This window comes from Myodes glareolus, chromosome 14 (assembly GCF_982192425.1).
Source record: "Myodes glareolus chromosome 14, mMyoGla1.1, whole genome shotgun sequence".
Classification (NCBI taxonomy): domain Eukaryota; kingdom Metazoa; phylum Chordata; class Mammalia; order Rodentia; family Cricetidae; genus Myodes; species Myodes glareolus.
This window is the reverse complement of record NC_142039.1, coordinates 52,829,047-52,852,490: the sequence shown is the minus strand read 5'-3', so window position 1 is coordinate 52,852,490 and position 23,444 is coordinate 52,829,047. Positions and strand designations below refer to the sequence as shown.

General features: G+C 43.1%; 1 protein-coding gene across 7 annotated transcripts in view; it reads right to left on the bottom strand.

Moving 5' to 3' along the window:
• Fars2 (phenylalanyl-tRNA synthetase 2, mitochondrial) overlaps positions 1-23,444 on the bottom strand; it is a 427,446-nt gene that overhangs the window by 123,601 nt on the left and 280,401 nt on the right. For all 7 annotated transcript variants that reach the window (XM_087896532.1, XM_087896535.1, XM_087896533.1 and 4 more), the window contains one exon: positions 12,706-12,857. In XM_087896532.1, coding sequence (XP_087752658.1) covers positions 12,706-12,857 — 152 coding nt within the window. The remainder of the gene's footprint in view (positions 1-12,705; positions 12,858-23,444) is intronic.

Below are 23,444 nucleotides of genomic sequence, written 5' to 3'. Positions count from 1 at the left end.
ACAGAACACTGGAAGCTAAGACAGGCAGAGAAGGTCCTGTTCAGAGAGACTGTGTTCCCAGGGCCTCCTGTGGGTTGCTGGCATCTATCTTCCCACTGAATTTTAACAACTGGAATTTCCAACTCTTCTTTTTAATTGGGAGGTAGGGAGGAATCCAGGGTTAAAAACATAATCCAAAGACTTCACTGAGCAACAAACACAGTGTCTGGGGAGTGACATGGGACAAGGGTACCGAGCAAGATGAGCAAGGATGACACCTGGAAAATTCTAGCAAGCAGATTGGGAACCACAGGTGATGCCAGTGCAGTGCAGGCAGGGTTCTGAGGAGGAGACTGCTGCTGCTTTTAAAAGAGGAGAGAGATGGGTAATGAGGTGGATGTGTTCATTTGTTTTGGGATAGAAACCACTTAATTAAAATAATACATGAATTCCATGACGTAATCCTGCAGGTCTCGGGTATGCACAGTGAAATGTACTGAAGACAGTGTCAGAATGGTTGACTGCTATCCTTTAAGAACTATGTAATTATGAGTATAACTGACTTGTTGGTTTTAAATCACAGCATGAAACGGGAATGAAACCTAAGTAAAAGTATTATTTAAACGAGCAGAAGTGAGTGATGGCAGCCCGTAAATGCCCACCTCGAGCATATCAGCAGGTCCGCCTTCTGACCAGCACAGTGTACAGCCAGACACAGGGCTGCATGGCAGGCCTGTGCGCGGTCTCTAAGATGGTCAAATTCAGAAAGGAAACGGAGGACTGATCACTGCTTGGAAACTCCTGGTTCAAATCTCTGAGACATCTGCCCCCGACCCCCCCAGGAACCTGGAATCAGTTTTGAAGGTTAGGGGAACCTTGAATTTGGGTTTTGGATTAACAATGAGAATTTTTCATCTTGAATCTCTATATTGATCTCTTTTACTCATACAGTGCTAAGAATAGCACCAATTCATGCTAGTCTTCTCAAGAATTTGATCTGTTTAATATTGCAGGTGTATTCCTGCATCAGACATGGTATAACATTATTTCAGAATTAAGAAGGTTCATGAGCAGTAGGAATCCCAAAACTAAGATGTTCTATGAAGAAATATTCCCCAGTTCAATCTGGGTTAGAAAAATCTATAATTGTCCCTCTTCTATTTCCCCTCCCTTCCTTTCCTGGTGTCTTTCTCTCATTTTGGGGAGGCTGTTTTTAGCTGGAGAAGTGAGCAGAGGGCAGGCAAAATTTCAAGAGCCATGTGTACTTCGCATTGTATTTCACTTTGGTCCCCCAGACATGGAGGTGACAGTTCCACACAGCAGGGGCACAGACTCCCCTACCACCTAAAGCACAAGGGAAGTATATACACTTTAACAGGTGGGTTGTTTTGGTCTCCTATTTTGAGAAACGCTGATTAATATATGGTTCAAATCCAATCTATATTTTCATTTGTATGCCATCTTTTAAAATTAGACACTTAGATAAGTATCATGAACTGGATTTAATGAATAATGAGAATAAGTTAGGTGAGGCACCTCAGTTGCTAGGAAGTTGTTCTCTCTCTCTCTCTCTCTCTCTCTCTCTCTCTCTCTCTCTTTCTCTCCCTAAGATTCATTTTATTTTATGTAGTGAGGGTTTTGCTTGCATGTATGTCTGTGAAGTCTCGTGTGCCCAGCACCTGAGGAAGACAGAGGAGGGCATTGGATTCCCTAGACTGGTACTAGAGTTACAGATGGTTGTGACCTACATGTGGGTGCTAGGAATTGAACTTAGGTCCTCTGCAAGAACACTCAGTAATGCTCTTAATTGCTGAACTATATCTCCAGCACAACTATCATCCTTAAGACATTTTAAACAAGTGTCCATTTTGTGTGTGTGTGTGCGTGCGCACATGCGTGCCATGGTGGGTACATGAAGGTCAGAGGACAACTTGAGGAATCCGTTCTTGCCTTCCACCAGGTGGGTTCTGGGTATTGAAGACAGGTTGTCAAGCTTGGCAGCAAGCGCTTTCACCCAGAGTGAGCCATCTTTCTGGCCCAGAGTTCTCATCTCTAATCCAGCATCTGAGTAATTCATGCCCAGAAGGGGACTATAAATCCATCAGCTGTCCTCTGCACTAGCTGTACAAGGATGAAAAATAAAAACAGAAATGGCAGGAAAAAGTTCCCATGGCATTCTCTCAAATGACATTTGGGGAAATATAACTAAGAAGAGGCTGTAGGCTAGTTTCTGGTCACAATACACTGGCCCAAAAGCATTGGACAGATACATACATAATTAAAACCAGAACTGTCTCATCATTAACATTTGTGGAAATGAAGGCACAGTGTGTGGTGTGCATCTATGCAGGAACACGCATCTCACCGCAGAGCATTTTCTCCCATTACACTGACCACTGGGGACCTCAGCATCAGAGCCTTGCCATCAGGCCTGCATTCTAACAGAAAGGGAAAGAATCTTGCAAGAAAGCTATCCCCCAGCCTCTGTTCCTTCAGTCACACTTTCTCTATACCCTCTGTGAACCTTGGTGTTTCCAGAGTGCTGCTTCCTTTTGATTTTCCTAGCCAGACACCCACAAGGCCTCTAGGTCTTCTCTGGAGTAAGAGTTACTCAGTCAGGATACTTTATGACCCTGGCCCTCTCAGAAGCTCTTGTGGCCATATCCCCAAATCCGGGAAGTCCAAAATAACCAGGACATTGTTCTGTCTTCTCTGTCTCCACTTCACTTTCAAACACTGCTCTCTTGGGTACACAATCAGGAGTGTACCTTGTGTAATTACCTTAGGTAATTACTTAGGTTTATCACCGCTATATCTTCCTCAAACAGTTCACCTTTCCTATGGATTTCATTTAAATATTCTTCCAGTAAGCTTCTTTCTGATCTGGTCTTAGCCCAAACTCTTTTCTCATCTAGATTCTTAAAAAAGATTTTTTTATTTTAATTATATGAGGGGTGTGTGTGTGTGTGTGTGTGTGTATGTGTGTGTGTGTATGTGTGCACGCATGTGTGTGTGTGAGTTCATGTGAGTGTAATGTCATAAAAGCCAGAGAAGAGCCGTTGGTTCCTCTGTGAGTGTAAGCACAGGTGGTTTGTGAACTGCTGATGTGGACATGGGTACTGAACTTGGATGCTCTTGCAAGAATGGTAGGTGCTTTTAACTCTTGAGCCCTCTCTCCAGGTGCTCAGATTCTTGAGGTGTGTCTTATCTGGTGTGGTGGTATCTGCAGGAGGACCTCAGTGAGTCTGAGGCCAGTTGGGCTGCCTAGGGAGTGACTGTCTGAAACAGAAACACAAGCAAGCAAGCAAGCAAACACTGATGATTAGGTGTGTCCTACACTAAAATGCTCCAGACTATATAAAAACAGTGTTTTCTTCAGGTTGCACCTTGTCTCCAAGGGATTCCATTTTACACGCAGACTTTAAGGAAGGACACGTATGCACTTAGGTGGACACACAAATAGTACTATCTGTTTGGCATGGTGCATGACTTATTTCTGGGAGTAAAAAGGTTCTGTTTTATATGTTTATAATGATGAACTTTGATTTGGGGGCACAGTGGCATATTAAAATTGTATCAGCGAAATCAAGCCCAGGAGCTTATCAGACATTCCAGACTGAGGAAAAGGTCTAACTCCTTCACGTGCATTCCATAAAAATGTAGATATCCACCACTAAGATGCCATGACACTCATGACCAATTATCTCATACCCAGTATATATGTCGCAGACCATGTACATCAAGAACCAGTATGTCAGTCAAGGACCAAGAGGCAGAAAATTAAAACCTGTCCCTGTTGTTAACATAGCCTACTCAGCTGCTGTCTGCTTGTCCTTCTGTTTGCCCATCTGGACCTGCCTTTCATCCAATCACTGGCTGCAGCTTTGAACCTAGTCCTGCCCTTTCACCTCGAGGTGGGGTGTTCATCTTAGTTCTCTGCCCAGACTGTAGCAGCAGGTTCTTTCAGAGAGCTGGTTTGGGTTCCTTATCTTATCAATACAGTTCCATTACTGTCTATCAGCACCGCTGATATCTCTTAAAACTTTATAGCTGTATCTTTAGCATATGTGTGTGTGTGTGTGTGTGTGTGTGTGTGTGTAAAACATTACAGATAATATATATACACACACACAAACATTCTGTAACACACACTCATACACACACATACATGTTACAGCATGGGTACAGAGGAACAAAAGGATATGTAAGTGTATTGTGTGATATGTGATAAGAGGTAGAAGTTTAGAGAGATAAAAGAACCTGTGTGCACCTTGACCAGATTACCATAGGAAATGGGGTTGCCAGGCAAAGTTTTGTCTATAAAAGCGACTTACATTGTAAATTTGCTATTCAGTACATTTTAACTTTATGGAAAGACACAAGAATGTTTTCTTGTTTCTGGAATAGTAAACTTAAAACAATAGCAAACCAGACAAACCAACAGACATCCCTCAACTTGTTTCCCAGCCTCAAGTCTTCCTGGCCAACAGCGTCCCCAGAGGAAGGAAAGGCAAATAGAATTAGATCAACAACTTTCCCGATTTTCTACCAGATAAGCTAACGTTTAGTAAGAGAAAACAAGTCTTCTGCTGAGGTTTGAATGAATACCCCCAAAAGTTCATGTTAAAAACTTACCCCCCAATTCATAGTTGGTGGCATCTGGAGGTGGGGCCTTTTGGAAGGATAATGGCTAATCTTGGTTGTCAATTTGATAGAGTTGGGAAGAAGGGACATCAACTGAGACACTGCCACCACCAGATTGGCTCTGTGTGGGCATTTTCTTGATTGCTAATTAATGGAGGAGGACCTAAGACACTGTGGGTGGTGCCACCCTGGCTAGAACAAGCCTGAGGCAGCATTCTTTCATACTTCTGCTTTAAACTCCTACCTTGGATTCCTTTGACGATGGACTGTAACCTATAAACTAAAATAAACCCTTTCCACCCCAAAGCATTTGCGGTCAGTGTTTTATCACAGTAACAGAGAAGCAGACTCAGACTGGAAACAATGCTGATCAGGAGATGGGGGAGGAGGAGTCCCCCAGTGGGATCATGGCTCTGCTCCTCTTTCCCTCATGCTGTGATATAGCAGGAACCCCACCCCCACCCCAATGTTGACGCTGTGCTCTTGGACTTCCCAGACTCGAGCTGTGTCATACGTAGATCCCTGATCATTATAAGTTAACCAGCTATTCCTTTCTAGTGGTGGGAAGGGACAGAGGCAGCGGCGAGCCCTTCTGAACTTGGGGTGTTTCCCGCATGTCCCCAAGCTTGTGTGATGCTGCTCGCATCTCTGTCTTTCTCTCCCTCTCCCACATTCTGCTCGGTCCACCTGGGATTTGGGAGGCCTTCCACTTTAAGCTCCATTTGTCCTCGTGATTCAGCTGGACCAGGACCTGCAAAAGTCACTAGAGGGTTTAAGGGAAAGTATGGTGCTACCTTTCTTTGAAACAAGGGTGCTTGTTTATTTAATGCCTTTCCTTAAATTTCCTGAGGACCAGGGCAGGGTTGAAGGCCATTCCATAGAATCCTTTGGCAAACAGAGCAGGAATGAGGGACTAAGGTAACTGCTTCAATTTGGCTGATGTTTGAGCACAGAGGCCTGCTGTGAGAAGTAATATGATGGACCCTTCATGGAGTGCTAGCAAGGGGCAGCTTGGGGAAAGAAGAAAGAAAGCTAAAAGCCAGGGTTGAAGCTAAAAATAGTTCCTTAGGATTGCCTTCCAGGCCATTAGAAGTACAACAGACAGTCTCTGGCCCCTGCAGCAGCTCTGCAGTAAAAGAAGGAAAAGGGAGGAGGGCAGGTGAGTTCAAAGGCAGACCCTGCTGCCCCTGGCCATCTCTGTGATACTACAAGTTGTCACTCTCAAGGAACACAACTTCAGACAGGCTTTCTGTACTGTCTGAAGTATTCCTCAGATTAGCAGACTGTTGGTTATTATATTACTGCTACTATTATTATAATCATTACAAAAGATTGTTAAGGAATCTTTAAGTTCAGATAGGGCACTCACTTGGTTTCATCACAAGACCTGGAATGACAAGCAAACTAGAGGGGTCATCCCACCTGCCTCTGTCTACAACATTTTCTCAGCCCAGGACCCAGGGAATAGCCATGACGGATGCACAGCTCTGCTGATCAGTATCGAGGCCTCTTCTCAATGGTGCCCCTCCCCAATTTAACAATTCAATCAAGCTACAGGGTGAAGGCACATCACTGGATGGCCATTTCTTCTCCTCACTCCCAGGGCTTGCAGTCAAATGGACCTGGCTGACAAACCCAAGTCTCCCATCTCTACCAGGAGTGTTTAGAAGTTACTGTCTTTTGTTTATTTTAAACAAAAAAATAATAGCTAATTATCTCAGTATATTTCACACACAAAGCTCTATTTTAAAGTAACCAATCAAGGAAAATATCACTCCTAATAGCAGATGAGAAAATAAAGGTCAGAACAGAATATTACACACATGAGCTTAAGACTGGATCTACAGCTTCCAACTACATGTTCTAAGCTGCTTCTAATATACACATTGCCCCGCACTAAGAACTCTTCTAAGAAGGAAGATTAATTATCCGCTCATCAAGCACCCTGAGTGAGGGGAGTGAGGCTCTGGCCACCGTTGTGAACACTGAGAGAAGATGGAAGTTAGCTACTGTTGCCTTAGTTTACTGCTGCTGTAACAAAATAACTAAGCCTGGGCAATTCATAAACAACATAAAGCAATTCCTCTCAGTTCTGGAAAGTAGGAAATGGAGACAGCAGCAGATCCAGTGTCTGGTGATGCTTAGTAGAGGCTCCTCTCATACACTCTCATAGGACCAAGACTGTGAGAAACATAGGCCCTGAATCCTCCTCTAGGACGAAAGGCCTCCTGACTCACCCACTTCTCTAAAGGCCACCTCTCAGGACTGGCACAGTGGTGATTAAACTCTGGCACAGGTTTCAGAAAGACGGCAACATTCCAAACATGGTGTCTACTAAGCAGCAGCCCTCAAGGAGCGCTTGCCCTCACACAGCACCTGTGCAAATGGAGAGCACAAGACAGGAAGGAGCAATGTGAAGCAGTCACGAAGTGTGCACGTGAGCAACCTGGCCAGGGAAGGGAGGTCGCCCTTGTGGGTTAGTCTGAAAGAACTGTATTGCCAGCCTTTCTATGTGAAATTGCGCTGGAGAGTACAAACAGCATGGCTGTTTGACGAGTGGCCCCGACAAGCCTGACACTGGCCTCTGGCCTCATAGGGGTTATCCACTGACTGTAGAGAGCCCCAGAAGGCAGCCTGATCAAACACTCTGCCCCAAGGTGGTGACAGTGAACTCTGCCAGTCGAGCTATGGCCAAAAGCCACTGTGGAATGATGGGAAAAACTATCCAGGGGAAGCTGTGTGCCACGAGGGAGACAGAGGTTGGCATGTATGTATAAAGTGGGGGAGCTAAATACAGGCCTGTTGAGAAAAGGAAGAAAAGTGACAGAATCAAGGTACCCAGATGTGGAGGATCGCTGCCCTTTAGGTCTGCCTCAGTTCCCAAGACCCTTATAGTTAAGATTCAAGTAAATCCTTAAATAAATCCTCTGTCCCAAGACAGCCAGGCTACTACCCTGTGGAAGTACTTCTGCCAGTGAAGACCCCTTTGGAAGCCCATGACAATGGCAGTGCTTGGGAACACCCTCTATGACAATTTAGTAAGTGAAATGATTGGTCACAAAAGCGGGTACAAGCTCTAGAGAGCTGAGAGGAAAAGTGACACTAATCCTGAGTGAGTCACAGGGCTGATTTATCCCTCTAGAGTCACAGCTCTGACCAACAAGGTTCAGAGGACACCCATCACGACCATATGAACAGCGGCAGTACTGCAGTCCCAGAGAGACTTGTGTCTACGAGCAAAGCCGGTGCAGGGACATCTGTATCTGCTGCAGACACCTGCATTTTTACCACTGTACACTTCTTACGTGCCAACCCAAATATGCAAAAGAAAAAAAAAACCCAAAAATTTTAATTCTCTCAACAACATGTCTTAAGCTCATCAGAACTCATCCGATTTGAGGCCATTTTATTTGATAATTTATCTCTATAATTCACAAGAACCTGCTGCCATATGCAAATGAAGTGGGAGCCTGGAGAAAATGTTCTGCTTTTCCCAGTTTCTCTTTACTCTTTCTCATGCCCTAGGCTAAAACTATTCTGAACAATTGTGTCGCATAAAAAAATAAACTTGGCACTATTAGTCTTAAAGCTGCATGAACTTAAAGCTGCAGAGACTAAAGATGATTGCTGCCTTCTAAGGGAGTTGAAGGCACACATAGGATGACTTATGATTTGCCTTCATTACTCAGGACATGCCTAGAGAGCAATAGTCCACAGGGGCCCGGACAGCAACCCTGGGAAGGGGTGGCCACGACGGCATTTGTTGTTAGGTTAAACTTTTGAACTACAGACTCCCTTTAGTACATTAAGTGGCCCAGAGAGGAAGCAACAGTGCCCCTCTGGAAGAAGGTTCTGAATGACCAGCTAGAACCGAATGCCATTTTCTTCTAAGCCATGCATCCATCTTCCTGCAGGGGACAGACTGTTATCTGTAATTGAGACAAAACTCCTCTATTTGTTGAACATTATGAAATTAGCCCCATATTTAGTAGATTATGTTTCCCTCAGACATCCTGAGATGTGCTCTTGTTCAAAACACAATATGCAATTTGTTCAACACTTATTTATCTCAGAGAGGATTCTCTGTGCTTCCTCCATATGTTCTGGATGTCAGGTTCAGGCTCCTTTGTAGCATTGTTCACTTATGTCTGCAGAGAACACTCTCATGGAGGGTATTGACAAGTTCAGTCTAGGCCACAGTTCACTCCTCACCCAGCCAGGTGCCTTCTAATGGGGTGAGGGGATGCAGGATGCTCAAGGGGCCTTGGGATGGGGAGAAGGCGTGGGGTGTAGGACGCTCAAGGATCCTTATATGGGAAAGAAGGTGCAGGCTGCTCAGGAGGTCTTCCATGGGAAGAGGGGTGTATAGGATGATCAGAGAGTCTTCCATGGGAAGAGAGGGGTGTAGGAAGCCTCGAGGCCTTTCAAAGAGGAAGGGCGTGCAGGATGTTCAGGAAGGACAACCTCCCAGGCCAGAGTTGCAGACTCAGAGTGGGGTCTTGAGACAGCAAACTGTAGCTCACAGGCCACATTTGACTCCTAGGTTGGCCTGGGGCACAGGCAGGCCTGGCCACGTGCACTCAGTTTATGGCAGCTTTTGCTGTGCCAGTCAGGTCGTGTGGAGAGACAAGAAGGTCCACAAAGTGAAAACGCTTAACAGTCTTAATATTAACTGGGGAAAGCATGACGACCTCTGCCCAAGAGACTGTGTGAATGTGAGCAACACGGCGAAAGAACATCTTTCCTCAGACCTGCTCCTCAGTGGTATGGACTAGGTTTAACTTTGGATGTGAACGACAAACACCTGTATTCAACACACTGCTTTCGTCTCACCTACAGTACCAGGGCTGAGGTGACAGGCCCCAGGGCCAGCAGTTTTGGTACTGCTCTCCAGACAGCGTCACACTTTGGTACAAAAGAGCCGCTAGAGCAGCAGACATTGAGTTTCAGTCAGGCACTCTAGGAGAGTCAGGAGACAAGTAGCACAAACAGGTTCCAAAAGTGGAACTCAAGTAGAAAGCCAATAGGATGAAGCAAAGAAACACCCGTAATATCTTCTCTCAAAAGACCCCAACAAATTGCTTTGCTTTTACTCAAGAACTGAGGTTTATAATCTAAAGTGCAAAGGAAGTGTCAGTAAATGTCCATTCTGGGATAAACAAGAGAACATCTGTTTTGAACAAGTATAGACTTTGGGTCAGAGATAGGAAAGGAAGATGAGGCTGGACCTGGCAGTGTAAGTGTGTAATCCTAGCCACTCAGGAGGCCAAGATGGGAAGATCCACGTTCAAGATCGCCTGAACTAGAGTGAATTCAAAGCCAGCCTGGGAAACTGAGTGAGACCTCATTTTAACATAAAAAGCAAAAATACGTCAAGAGACATAGCTCAGTAGTAGAGTGGCAAATGGGAAGCCTTGGGTTCTCTCTCCAGTACAGCAAAGAGTTGGTTCTTGGGAGTAGAGAGGGAAAGAAACCTTGCTGATATAACAAGTTACCATGAAGGAGGACTTGAGTGTCCTCCCCCCATCCCCTGCCCCAGGCCAACTCCCAACCTCCCCTACCAAGCTTGTACAAACACTTGGTCTAGGAAACCCGATGCATTCAAATGAGTTACAAAAAGGCAATCCCACTTCTACCACACACTCATCAATCAAAACAGAGTGAATGAAGAAAGTGGTAAAAAAGCTTATGAGCAAGAACTACTAAGAGGAAAGATTGCTGCCACTGAGCGCATACAATTTCTGATTAAATATTTTGCAGTGACTCGTTAAAACCAAGTAAAGCAACTTCTTTGTAATGAGCATGATAAAGCAGACATAGGGAAGCCAGACAGTGGTGGCACACACCTTTAATCCCAGTACCCAGGAGGCAGAGGCAAGTGGAGCTCTGAGTTTGAGGCCAATCTGGTCTACAGAGTGAGTTCCAGGACAGCCAAGGCTACACAGAGAAACCCTGTCTTGAAACAACAACAACAACAACAACAATAACAAAAGACATACCAAGATTAGAGGAACAGGATGTGAGCTCTCAGGACGCCACAAAGGGGGAAGCAGTGACCGAAGATGAATATAGATGTGTGGACAGGGGGAGAGACAGAAAAGATAGACCTAGGGCCAGAGACTATCATAGTAAGGAGGCCTCTAGCTAAAGTGGAAATAAAGAGATTTAGAAGATGAGAGAGAAAAATAATAGGAGCAGAGTCAGATGATGGACATTCTCAGAATGAACCCATAAAGAAAGAATTTAAGACAGCTCACCTAAAGCAAAAGCAGAGACAACTCTCATTTCTGAAAGATACACATGGGAGGAAGGTTCCCACCGAGGGGGATCCTGATCAAGTGAGCCGGCTTTTTAGACAACAAAAAAATCCTTTAGGACAAAAGTGAAAATGGTCAAGTGTGGCCTTAAATTCTTCATACAAAGTTAAACTCAAGAAGAAAGGGAATAACACTACACGTTATGTCTGATCCAAGTGACAGTCATTTAGGTATAAACAGACTGCCGGTTTTAAAGACACACAGGTCATAGGATACTGTTTCCACAGGTTTTTGAGCAAACATTGCCTTTGACAATGAACTTTAGGATCTCTAAGTATTGGGGAAAATGAGGCAAAAGCTGGAAGCGAGAGCACCAAAGACCTTCATCCAGGGAAAGGAGAGCTAACGAAACAAAACAAGAGAGACTGTGCTTGGCAGGGTAGAGAGTGGACGTGCAAGAGCAGCATTATGGGTGTGATCCAAGTGTGAAGACCAGGAAGGGGGCGTGGAAGGGTGCTAGGTCAGATTCAGTGACCATCCAATCTCCAACAGCTGGGAGTCAAGAAGGTTCTTTGGAGAACGATGAGCCAGGAAGGTGGGCATCTCTCCATCTTTCCTGCTCACACACTTATGACACTTCCAGTCACAGCTAATGTAAACTACAAGTCTCAGACTTGCACCTTTTGGCGTGGCCTGATCCTATGGACACATCTCTACCTAAGAGTCACCTCTTCTCATTGGCTTCCCCCTAGCGCCTCGAGCCACATTTCTTTGCTGGCTTCAGCATCTTGTATGTGCCACTGTCCCACCATCAGAGGATTCTAAGCTGATTTCTATTTTGGTTTATGTAACTTTTTTTTTCTTTTTTAACTTTTTGAGTCAGGGTTTCACTGTGTAGCCCAGGCTGTCCTTGAACTCAAAGCAATCCACTTGCCTCAGTTTTCCAAGTGTTATGAAAATAGGCATGAGAGATTATGCCTGGCTTTCAAGTCTGCTTTCTGGAATGTTCATTTCCCATTCCTAGACTGCTCAGCATACTTTTTTTTCTGAGTATTTTCTATAGTGCTAGACATTGAACCTGGAACCTCCCACATGCTACTCAAATGCTCAACCACTGAGCTACATCCTCAGTCCTTTTTTATTTATTATTTAAAACTTGGGACAGGATCACATTAAGGTCTCAGCCCATCCCTGAACTCACTCTATAGCTCAAACTGACTTTGAACTTGCAATCCTCCTGCCTCGGTCTCTGGAGCAGCTGGGATATTACAGTCATCATGTTTATTTTCTGACCTTCAATATCTTTAAGAGCTGATCCAATCTCCCAGCTGGCATCAGCTCGTTGATGGACTAATAATGTGTTTTCCCTCATTAGACCACCAGGGTGTATAGCTATTTATGTACTATGTGCCCCTCCCACCAGACAGCAAGTTCAGGGAAGACACTGGAGCACAGTGACCATGAAGACCAACAGTGGCTCTTGTGTCGCTTAGTAAATGTGCACTAAGGTTTGCATCGCAGACTTCTTCCCCTGTCTCATCAACTCTGCACCTGGAGGGTGACATGGCCAGAAACCCCTGCTCAGATAAAAGACCTTGCAAATACTGTTTCAGACACTTTCTTTACCGAGGCAGGAAAGGATAAGAATGTATTTTAGGAAATCTTCCGAGAGGGCAGTTTTCACACACACCCTCCCTTCCAGTAAGAATTTAGAAGACAGTATGTCTTGGCGCAATGGGTTTCAGCGAAACTCTGTTGCAAGTCTCCAGGTCCCATTGGTCACACAGAGATGGTAAGGGAGAAAATCGGAGAGCTTTTCACTTACTTTGGATGTTCAAACTTGTCTATAAGATCAACCTTTTCCACCAGGTCTCCCCCGACTGTTCGGACGATGTCATAGAAATCATTCTCCATGTAATTCTCAGAGGGCAGCCAGAATGAAATGTCATTGAACACAGCAGGGTACTTGCTAAGAGGCTAACAAAACAACAAGAAAAGGACACATACTTGTTAGTTGCTGAGAATACATTCTCTTCTGGAAGGTCTCAGTTGGGCAATTAAGAAATACTTGTAAAACATTACTTTAGTGTTTGAATTATCAGAAACAAAATGAATTTAAAAGACAAATTAATGTTCAAAATTAGGAAATTCTAGTTTGAATGCTATAGATTCTTATTGCATTCATGTATAATACTACCATATATTATATTTACTTTGTCACTAACAGTCAGTTGAGTAAAAGCAATTTGAATGTACTGTGTTTCAGGTTTTTTCATTTGAATACCCCAGAAGAAAAGTTCAAACCTAATTAACATGAGATTCATTAACTTCTTGTGGTACTTTCAGGAAGTCATCTTATTAGGGAAATAAGGGCTTGTCAAAACAGATTTCAATTAGTAAAAACATTCTTTGTTATGATTTTTAATTATTAAAACCAGGGCCTAGGTCTATATGTCATCATTTAGAGATTGTTTTTAATTATCCCTTAAAAATGTGATAAACACACAAAAACATAAATAAATTAAAAATGTGATAAACATATTTTCTGCATTTTATTCCACTTATTCTTGGTTTAATAGTTCAGTTGTTCATCATATTAAATATTTAAAATTAGCTATGCATGCCTTGAAGATGCTGCATTTGTATTCATGCCTATATGTATGCATATCATAATTACACACTCACATACTCACACACACACATACACACACACACACACACACACACTTACACACACAGAGAGACTTTAGTCTATAAGTAATGCCATAATGAGAAACACTACAGCATGTAACTAGGAAATGTTACAGGAATGCCTAAGTCTGTATGTTTTCTAAATGGGCAGATGTACAAATTGACTTATGCTAAGGCTGGTATAAGTACACACCCTTTGGTGAATCACTGATTAGAAGAAATGTAAAAATTTTAGATGGCATAATCTCTGAAGAACTAGACTCATAAATGAGTGATTATTGAACTTGAAATGTCACAAAGTTGTCAAACAAATGAGTCCATTTAGAACACACATTTCATGCACATGTGACAAAGTTGCAGTGTGCCTGCTCTCTGCAGAATTCCCTGGATTCTGAGAAGTTCCCCGTACTTTCTTTCCCTAGAGGGAAGTCAGGATGCTGTGGCCACAACCCAGGGACAAGGAAAACAGGTGGTACTTCCGTGGCTATGCACGAGGCTTTCCCTTTTATTGTTCCAGCTCATCTTTTAAGAAACATTGGAATAGAATCTAAGACTATCAAGAAGCCATAAAATCTTCTCTTCAATGGGTCCATCCTGAGGAATCACCCTTCCTGAGTTTTGATTGGACGTAAGGTCACAGAGGAATGGCGGAAGGTACCCCAAGAAAACTTCTGGGCTAGCAGCCTGTGGACAAGCCAATACAGTGATACATCAGGCAGAATGTCTCCCCCAGATACTTAAAATACATAGGTTATAATAAATATAGCTTCAAAACCTATACATTTAAAAGTAACAACCCACACAACTAAGTGCTTTGTAATCTATTGTGAAGCTAAGAACCATAAAAGTCTAAAGTACAAGATTAACTAAATGGGGCGTGAAGATTGGCATTGCTAACTTGACAGAATCTAGAATTATCATCAGTGAAAATGGCCTCTGGGCGTCTGTGTTACATAGGACTATTGCCATTCCATCCCCTGGCTTTGATCCTGGGCTATATAAGATGGAGATATTTGCTGTGCACAGTGCTTCTGATTGTGGATTTGATGGGAGCAACTTCTTGACATTCCCTTCCTTTGACTCCCCCTTCATGATGGGCTGTAACCCTGAAGGGTGAGCCGAGCAAACCCATTCTCGCTGAAGTTGCTTTTCTCAGGGTATTTCATCACAGTAAGAGCAAAGGAGACCAAGATGGGGAGCATTTATTTTACTGACTGGCAGGTTTTAATGGGACACCCAGTGTTTTTCTAACAGGAGTTCTTGCTTTGTAAATCACGACAATTGCAGAACCATGATTCCCAAAATGTGGCCCTTCAGGTGCAGAACCCCCAAAATACTCTGATGGGGGTGATGAGTGGCTCAGTGGTAGAGTACTTGTCTAGTAAGAATCAGCCCCTGGCTTTGGCTTTCAGCATTAAAACAAATAAACCAACCCCACAAAAACCACTGGTAGTAGTTCCTGGGATTGAGTTTTAAAAGTTAAAATGATTCCTATAATAGCATCTGCCTATTTGTTCGGTTCTCCACATTCATAATAATATATTGTCCAAAAATTTGGATTAAACAGATGTCTGCTTAACACAAAAAATTCACACCAGAACTATGGATCAAATGAAGTTATTATTCAAATCTCCTTACAACAAAAAGTTAGACTGATGGCTCACAGGTGTTTAAGGTAAAAGAACTCCTTTTGCATATAAAGCATTTCATAAAACAGAAGAGAAGCTAAGCACAACAAATTTTCCGAGATTTGAAGACAAGATCAGATATGCACAGTACAATTCCTAAGAAAATTGATTATCAATTTATGTTGTAGCCTATATGAAGAATCCTGGCTTTACAACATTAGTAAAGTGTATGTTAATACAAAGTTTCAAGATGGCCAAAATTACAGGAGTGATTTCAAGCTGAAACTATTAATATGCAGAGAAAACAACCCATTATTAGTTCATAAGAAGAAAGTACTTGTTAAGTTCATTATTAATTCATTATAAACAAAAACAATCAGCAAATTAGAAACAGAAGGCAACTTCCTAACCAAAGTATGTATCTTCTAAAACCTGACATCAGATACCAGATTTAACCATAAATTCTAGGAGCATCTCCAAAATTAAATGTACAAATAAGACAGTTCCTCTCACCACTGCCCAGTCACACAGCAGATCTCACCCAAGCAATGAGCAATTAAAACAGGCTGGGGAAACGGCCCAGTGGCTAACGCTCCTTCAGCACAAGCATGAGGACCAGAGTTTGGATCCTACAATAGCAAAAAAATGCTGGGTGGGTGTGCTATCCCACAATTTAGCCTCAGAATCCAGCCTAGTGGAGCCAGGGCTGTCAGGCTAGTAAGAATAAGCATATCAGAGAGCTCTGGATTTCATGTAGAGGCCCTGACCCAATGACTAAAATGGAGGAGCGAAGGAGGATGATTTCAGACATCAATCTCAGGCCCACACACGGAAAGACATCCACCCATGCACACAAACACACGGAAAATAGAAAATGAAATCAAAGAGTCTAAAAAACATCTAATTAAAAGCTATGAACTGAATTTCAAGAAGCAAAACTTTGTGACCTGGAGTTGGCCTTTTACACGGTTACTTTAAAGACTTACACACCAGTATTAAGCATTCATGACACACACACTAGCTCATCCTTATTTTTTAATGGCTGCTTCTAATGGACTTGGAACAAAATCTTTTTTTTTAAGACAATTATTGTTTTGCCAATTATTGACGCTTAGCACTTCTGAGACTGTTGTTCATCATTGTTTGGTGCAGAGCAGGGAGATCATAGAGTTGTGTGCTTTCCTGGTCCTAGGCCTCCTGACTACTTAGTACCTCTTGAGTTCGTTTTTCACTCTGTCTTCTAGGACACCATACTTTGCCCATCTGTGCAGCCTCGCACCCACTGATAAATTCTTGGTGGATTCTGGTTGAATTCATTGTGCTACAGGGCACATGTCCATGCGCAAATTCCCCAGTGCAGTGTGGACTCTCGAAGGAGCAACTCTCCATGCTATCTTAGCTACATGAGCTCAGCTTAGAGGACGGTGCTGTTTCCCTCCCTGCTTTCTTTGAGACAGCTAAGCATCAGAGTGCACTTTCTTACCCCACTGCAAGTCCATTTACCTTACCCCAGTTTTTCTTTCTTTTTAATCAAAGGCTGATTCATCTAGGGATCAGTCCCCAGACTTCGGGGAGTCAATAGCTCAATTTCCAGATACCAGATAGTAAATAGGACATACATGAATATGTGGGCAGTTTTTCTTTAAATCTCAATTAATTTGTCTCTCTCTATATTTTTAGATAGAGTTTCAACTGTAGCTAGGTAGCCTCAAGCATGAGAACCTCTGCTTGTTTCTCAGCCTCAAGTGCAGGCATGCACTAAGCCTGGTTTGCTTTCTCTTATCTCCTCGTTTCACTGGCTTCCATCTGTTCTTTTTCTATGTGAAAGATTAATTCACACCTTTGAAGGCTTCCTTGCCCTTAAATAAGAACATGTCTCTCTAAAATCTCTTTAGAACAGCTTAATATGGTATTTTCATTGTTGAGCTTGAAATATTTTTATTTCATATCACTATTTTTTACTTTACATGGCAATAATTTTTTTAGTTTTCAAATACATGCATCTAAATTATCTATATCTATTATAAAATATACATATAAGAATAAATATAAATATATTTCTGTACTGGAGATCAAATTTCAGCTACCATGGAACTACCCTTCAGCTTTAAAAATAACTTTATTGCTAATTTCAAATTTAATTGCATTGATATTGAAAATTAGAAAATAATTATTATTGGTTTTGTTAAAACTTGCTCTATAATGCAGAACATGGTCAAGTCCACACATGTTTTCAGTGTGTTTGGAGACTTGACCAGCTTCATTTTGAGATCGAGTTCTACACACACACACACACACACACACACACACACACACTTCCTCTTCATTGCACAGTTTAAATCTACATCCCTTTCATATTCTATGTGTTGAATTTTTCTTGACCCTTCAGTTTCCAATAACAGATAATAAAATTACCCACTATTATTACTTCATAAAGTTCTCATAGTAAGCCTATCAGTTTTACTTCACTTTCTTTTAATCTATGTTGTTAGGTATGTAATAGCTCATTCCATCTTCAGCAGTTGAGAGTACTCCTAAGTTTGCTTCCCAGCACTCACACAGGCAGCTCTTGAGCACCTGCAACTCAGCTCCAGGGATCTAACATCCTCTGTATCTCCGCAGGCACCTGCCACTCACTTGTACATAGCCATACACAGACATGTGCATTTGAATAATTAAAAATACAAATAAAAATCTTTAAAATTAACTTGAATTAAATACCTTGATTTATGTGTATTTCTTAAAATGATAAAACACAGGTAGCAGAAAGGGGTTGTTGAAAAAAAAAATGAAGATTTTCTCTTATTTAAGAACTGAGTGGAAGACAGGCGACGGTGGTGCCCACCTTTAACCCCAGCACTTGGGAGGCAGAGGCAGGCAGATCTCTGTGAGTTTGAGGGCAGCTTGGTCTACAAGAGCTAGTTCCAAGACAGGCTCCAAAGCTACAGAGAAACCCTGTCTTGAAAAACTAGAAAAAAAAAAAGAACTGAGTCGAGGCACTAACTATATTTTAGATTGACTATATAAAAATTTGTGAATTCTTTAAGAATTTCATACACATGCAACGTATTTTGATCATATTCATCCTCTACCCCTTCCATACCCACTCCCATACTCTCAGCTTTGTGCCCTTCCCCCGTGGTAGATCTGCCCTTATACTCACGGGTACATGCCCACCAGAGTATAAACAACCTACTACGGGTCAAGCCCTTAAAGGAAACTGGCTCTCCCTCACCTAGAATAGCTCTTCAGTTTGAGGTGGGGTCTCATGAGCTCCTCTGCCCCCATGCCAGAACTGACTGGCTTGGCCTTGTTTAGGCAGCAGCTGTCATGAGCTCCCGAGTACAGAAAGCCTGTCAAGCCCAGAAGACATTTTCACTGCAGTCTTCCCTGACCTCTGCTCTTACAGTTCCAACAAGCTCCCTGAGTGTGGGGATGGGGGAAAAGGGCTCATGCCGATGTCCCATATGTGGCTGAGAATTTCTAAATTACTCTCTGCTCTTTGACTAGTTGTGAGTTTTTGGTGTTAACCATCAACCATAGAACGAACACAAGATGAGGCCTGAGATCCACACTACTCTCTGTATGGGCCGACCGATATGAATGTCCAGGTCAGTTTGAGACTATGTCCATGTTTACTTTTGCCGAAACACATTTCACAGTTTCTTCGGTTCCAGAGGGAAAGTGATTAGAATAGTTTTTAAATTAATCAAACCAGAAGAAGGAGGATGAGAAGAAAATATGAATGTCCACACTGATCACAGCCTTGTTCCAGAGTATTGTTAAGTAACAATGGCGGAACAGTATCCTCACCAAGGTCTGGCTGTGTGTGTGGTGCCGGGATCACACTCACAGCTGCGTGCACACCAGACAAGTTAGGCAAGGGCTCTGCCTGAGCTACACTGTCCGCTTGTAGAGCACAGTACCTTGGAGGAGACAGGCAGTGCTCCCGGAGTGAGACGGAGTGGGAAGAACAGATTTGTCCCCTCAGCAGGATGGCAGTGACAGTGTTTGGGAACAAAAATAGAAGTTTGTTAACAGTGCAATATCTCAATAACAGAGAAGATAAGTGACCATAAGTGAACAACTGAACTATATGGAGGCCTCTCAGTGTGAGGGCTTTCTTAACCCCTGCCCTACAGTTTGCTCATGGGGTTAGGGCTGGGAGAACCAATTTGAAGAGGACATTCTTGCTGCCTCTGCTGAGTGAGGAAGTGCCCTGTCCCCGAGGAAGTGCTTTCCTGGCATTTCATTCATATCCATGAAGCTAACCTGCAAACAAAGTAAAACCTCCAGCCTCTCGAGGTATTAACTCCCACCTTTCCTGTCCCTTCTGTGACGAAGATGGAGTTTGTTTTGGCTCATAGTCTCAGAGTCTCACTATGGAGTGCTTGGCCCCACTGTCTTTGGACCTATGTGAGATGGTATGACATCAAGGTAGGAGACAGTGCAGAAGTAAGCGGCCTACCGCACGGCAGTCGGGGAACAAAGAGAGAAACAGGAAGGGCTGGAGTCCCAGGATGTCTTCCAAGGCTACTTTCCCAATGACCTATCTTCCGCCCACTGGGTCTGACCTCCTAAAAACTACAGTCCAGTGGATCAACGTGGGGGCCACATCAGTGACACCTGGGCCTTTGGGCTGTTACCGTATAGCACCTGAATGTCTCCTTTGCTCTCTTTGATGAATATTCTTGAATAGTTTTTTTTTAATGGAAAATAAAAGTCTGTGGAGGCAAACCATCCCAGCATTTCCACATCTGAGGCCCTCACACTTAGGTAATCTGGCAGAGCACAAAACTGTGGGTTTATGGTTGTTTCACCTCAGCACTCTGAAAGTATTTTCCTGGTACCTATTAGTAATGATGACAAGTCGGCCGTCAGTTGGTGTTATTCCCTCACAGGTAATGTGTCTCTTCTTCCTGACAGTTTGGAAGGCTGCGTCTTTATCCCTAAGGCTCTGCCGTCTGGTTCTGATGAGGTCGAGGATGCATTTATCTTTATTTATTCTGCTCAGTTTGTAGAGGGTGCTCTCAATCAGAGAGCTTGGGTCTTGTTCTAATTCTGAAAAATTCCAGCCACTACTGTTCAGTCATTCCTTCCACTGTCTTCTGAGACAGCATCGGGACTTTGTACGGAGCTCCTGAGTTTCTCTTCCGTTTCTGTTAAGTGACCTTCTGTGGATTATATCTGTGTGTCTGCATTGTGGGTGGCTTCTTCAACAACAGCTGCTTATCTATGTCTTCCTTAACCGAGACTCATGGCACCTGTGTACTTTCCCCTTTGTGTCAATGAATCTATGACTTGCTTTTGAGATTCCAATTTTTTTCTTCTCTCTTTATTCATTCTTCATTTCTGCATAGTTTTGCCCCCATAAACACTTTCCTGCTGGTTTATTAGTTTTACAATTATTATTTCTCCACCATCCCTTCCTTTAAAGATATGAGGCATCTGTTTTAAATACTGCTTCTGACGTGACTTCAATTATAACCTGGCTGTTGATGTACAGGGCTGACAGGGTACCCCGAGAAATGTGCGACATGTGTAGGCAGGCCCTTCCTGACTGAGAGACAGCTCCTAATGTTCTGCCTGTTGTTCCTCCACTTGCAACTCTGGGTTCTACATGGACATAGCCATGGTAGTCTGGGTCTCGCCAAATGGTCCCTGCGGATGCAGCTGTGTCCACTCACACCATCCCTAGCAGAGCAACCTTTTATGTGTTCAACTCTGCTGCTGGAATCAAGGTTTCAGGTAAGCTAGAGACCACAGGTCAGTAGTGCTGGGTTCCCTCCTGTTCAAGCAGAGCACAATGCTGGAAAAGCAAGTCCCACTCAGTTTGTCCAGTCCTGGTGTGCCATAACAGCTAAGCCACCTCTGTGATAGCTCTGGAGCCCACAGTGTTCTTAGCCTCACGCTTTGCTGGGTTTGACTTTGTCTCTTGCCCACAGCAATATGTGGTTTTTTAAGTGGGGCTGGGGGACAATGATTTGACTTTTTAATTTTTTTCTTTTTAGATTTTAATCAGGTCTGTGTCTGGAGCAGGCAGAGGTGCAGTCTATGATGCAGCACCAATCAGACTATTCCTTGGGGAAATAGCCCTCACACTGTGCAGTAAGCGGGCCCAGAGCTCTGAGAATATGATGTGAGATTTAAGTCCTGCTTCCATAAAGAACTTATTTTCATAAATGCAGACTTTTATAAAATTCTTCTAAGACTGAAAAGCCCAGTGATTTTGACAGCTTGGAATAATAACTAAGTCAATGTGTGTGCTGGCTGGTTTGTCAACTTGACATGAATCTAGACTTACATGAGAAAAGGGAATCTTTTTCTGGGAAAATGTCTCTATAAGATCAGCCTGTAGGCAAATCTGTGGGGCAATATCTTGACAAATGGTAAATGTGGGAGGGCACAGCCCACTGTAGGCAGTGCCATTCCTGGACAGGTGGTCCTGGGTTGTATAAGAAAGCAGACCAAGCAAGCAAGCCGGTAAGCAGCTCTCTTTCATAGCTTCTGCTTCAGTTCCTGCCTCTGGGTTCCTGTTCTGCTTGAGTTCCTGACCTAATTTCCCCCAGAAATGGATTGGTTATTTGGAAACATAAATAAACCCTTTCTTCCTCAAGTTGCTTTTGGTCAAGGTATTTTATCACAGCAATAGAAACCCGAAGTCAATGTGCAATAGTCACAATTGAAGCATGTATTTCAAATATAAATATCTGGGATGACTACACTAATGGAGTAAAACACTAAACTTCTACTTTACTAACAAACTGCATTTACATGGACACATGTATCTGCATTGCAAAGAATATAAATGATGATAGGATATATATATCAAAGCATCATTATTGCCTTACAATAGTTATCATATATGCTTAACTTTAAAGTTCTCCTTTTGGGTGCACGAGAGATTCTTAGTGGGTAAGAATACTTGCTATTTAAACAATAGGACCTGAGTTTGACTGTCCAGCACCTACACACAAAACATCTATATTACCTGGGATGGAATCCTGGGCTGTATAAAAATAAAAGCCAGGAGGTGGGCTGGGGCACTCATCATTCCCGGCTTCCTGATTGCAGGTAATCAGCTGCCTCAAGCTCCAGGCACCAGAACTGATCTGCTGGGTTGGGTTTTACTTGTAAATTGTGAAAAACAGCAAGCCCTGCCTTCCTTAAGCTGCTTCTGTCTGGATGTCCTATCACAACAACGGGGGAATAACTATGACAAACCCATTCACCAACAGGAGGAGGAGTAACTACGAAACACTCATTGACCATGCTTGGTTTGCTGTGGTCCTTTCTGAGACAGTGGATAGCTTTAGCTTGTCTTTCTCTCTATCTAGGTAAATGAAAAGCACCCAAGTCTCTGAGTAGCTGACTGGGTCCTTTCCTGCCAAATCAAGACCATTCCACGGTGGTACAGACAACATGAGTGACATCATTCACCAACACACATGCAGTAGCTTTTTGACTAAAATGTTGATCTGGGTAGCTCAATGGACATTTAACGTTATAGATATGCATGGGCAGTTAAGAATTTTAAGTTTGCCAAAGAGAGTAGGACAAAAGGTCTAAAGGTGAAATTCTGTTCATCTGTACTGCCTGGCACTTGCTTCAGGCACCTCTGTCCCCACATCTAGAATACAAAGGCTTCCAGACTCTTCTGAGGTTACAATCCTCAAAGGTTCTCCTGTTTTCATTCTATAATAAAATCAGAATCTCTGGTTTCTATGAATATGTCATGAATACTTTCAAGGAAGATCACCCTGTAAGGTCAGCTGGTAGCACTGCCCGGCAAGGCGCCCTTTATTCAAGTGGTTTATTTCTACATGGAAACACCCGCTTATCTCACATCCCTCTCTTCCTGTTCCAAAGACAGGACGACAGAGCCCTGCCCTCCACTATACAGTTTTGCCTGCTGTAGTCAATTATCATTAAGTCCACCTTCAAATTTTCTTCCATTTAGGCTGAGTTATGATGTTTGCTTTGGAGTTTGGGGATAGGAATTAACTTTGACCAGCAGTCCAACAGAAAAGGGTCTTGTTCCCACAACAAGTTCTCCAGAGTTCCACAGCCATCAAGATGACCTTCAGTTAGCTTTTGACACTGCCAAAGTTGACCCCTGAAATTCTAATGTGATTATATTCTTACCTACCCTGAACATCCCTGGGGTGCTGTGTGCCAAGCAGGTACTTTATGTGCACTGTCTCATTTATGCACAGTGCAGCCCTCTAAGACAGCCATTACAGCT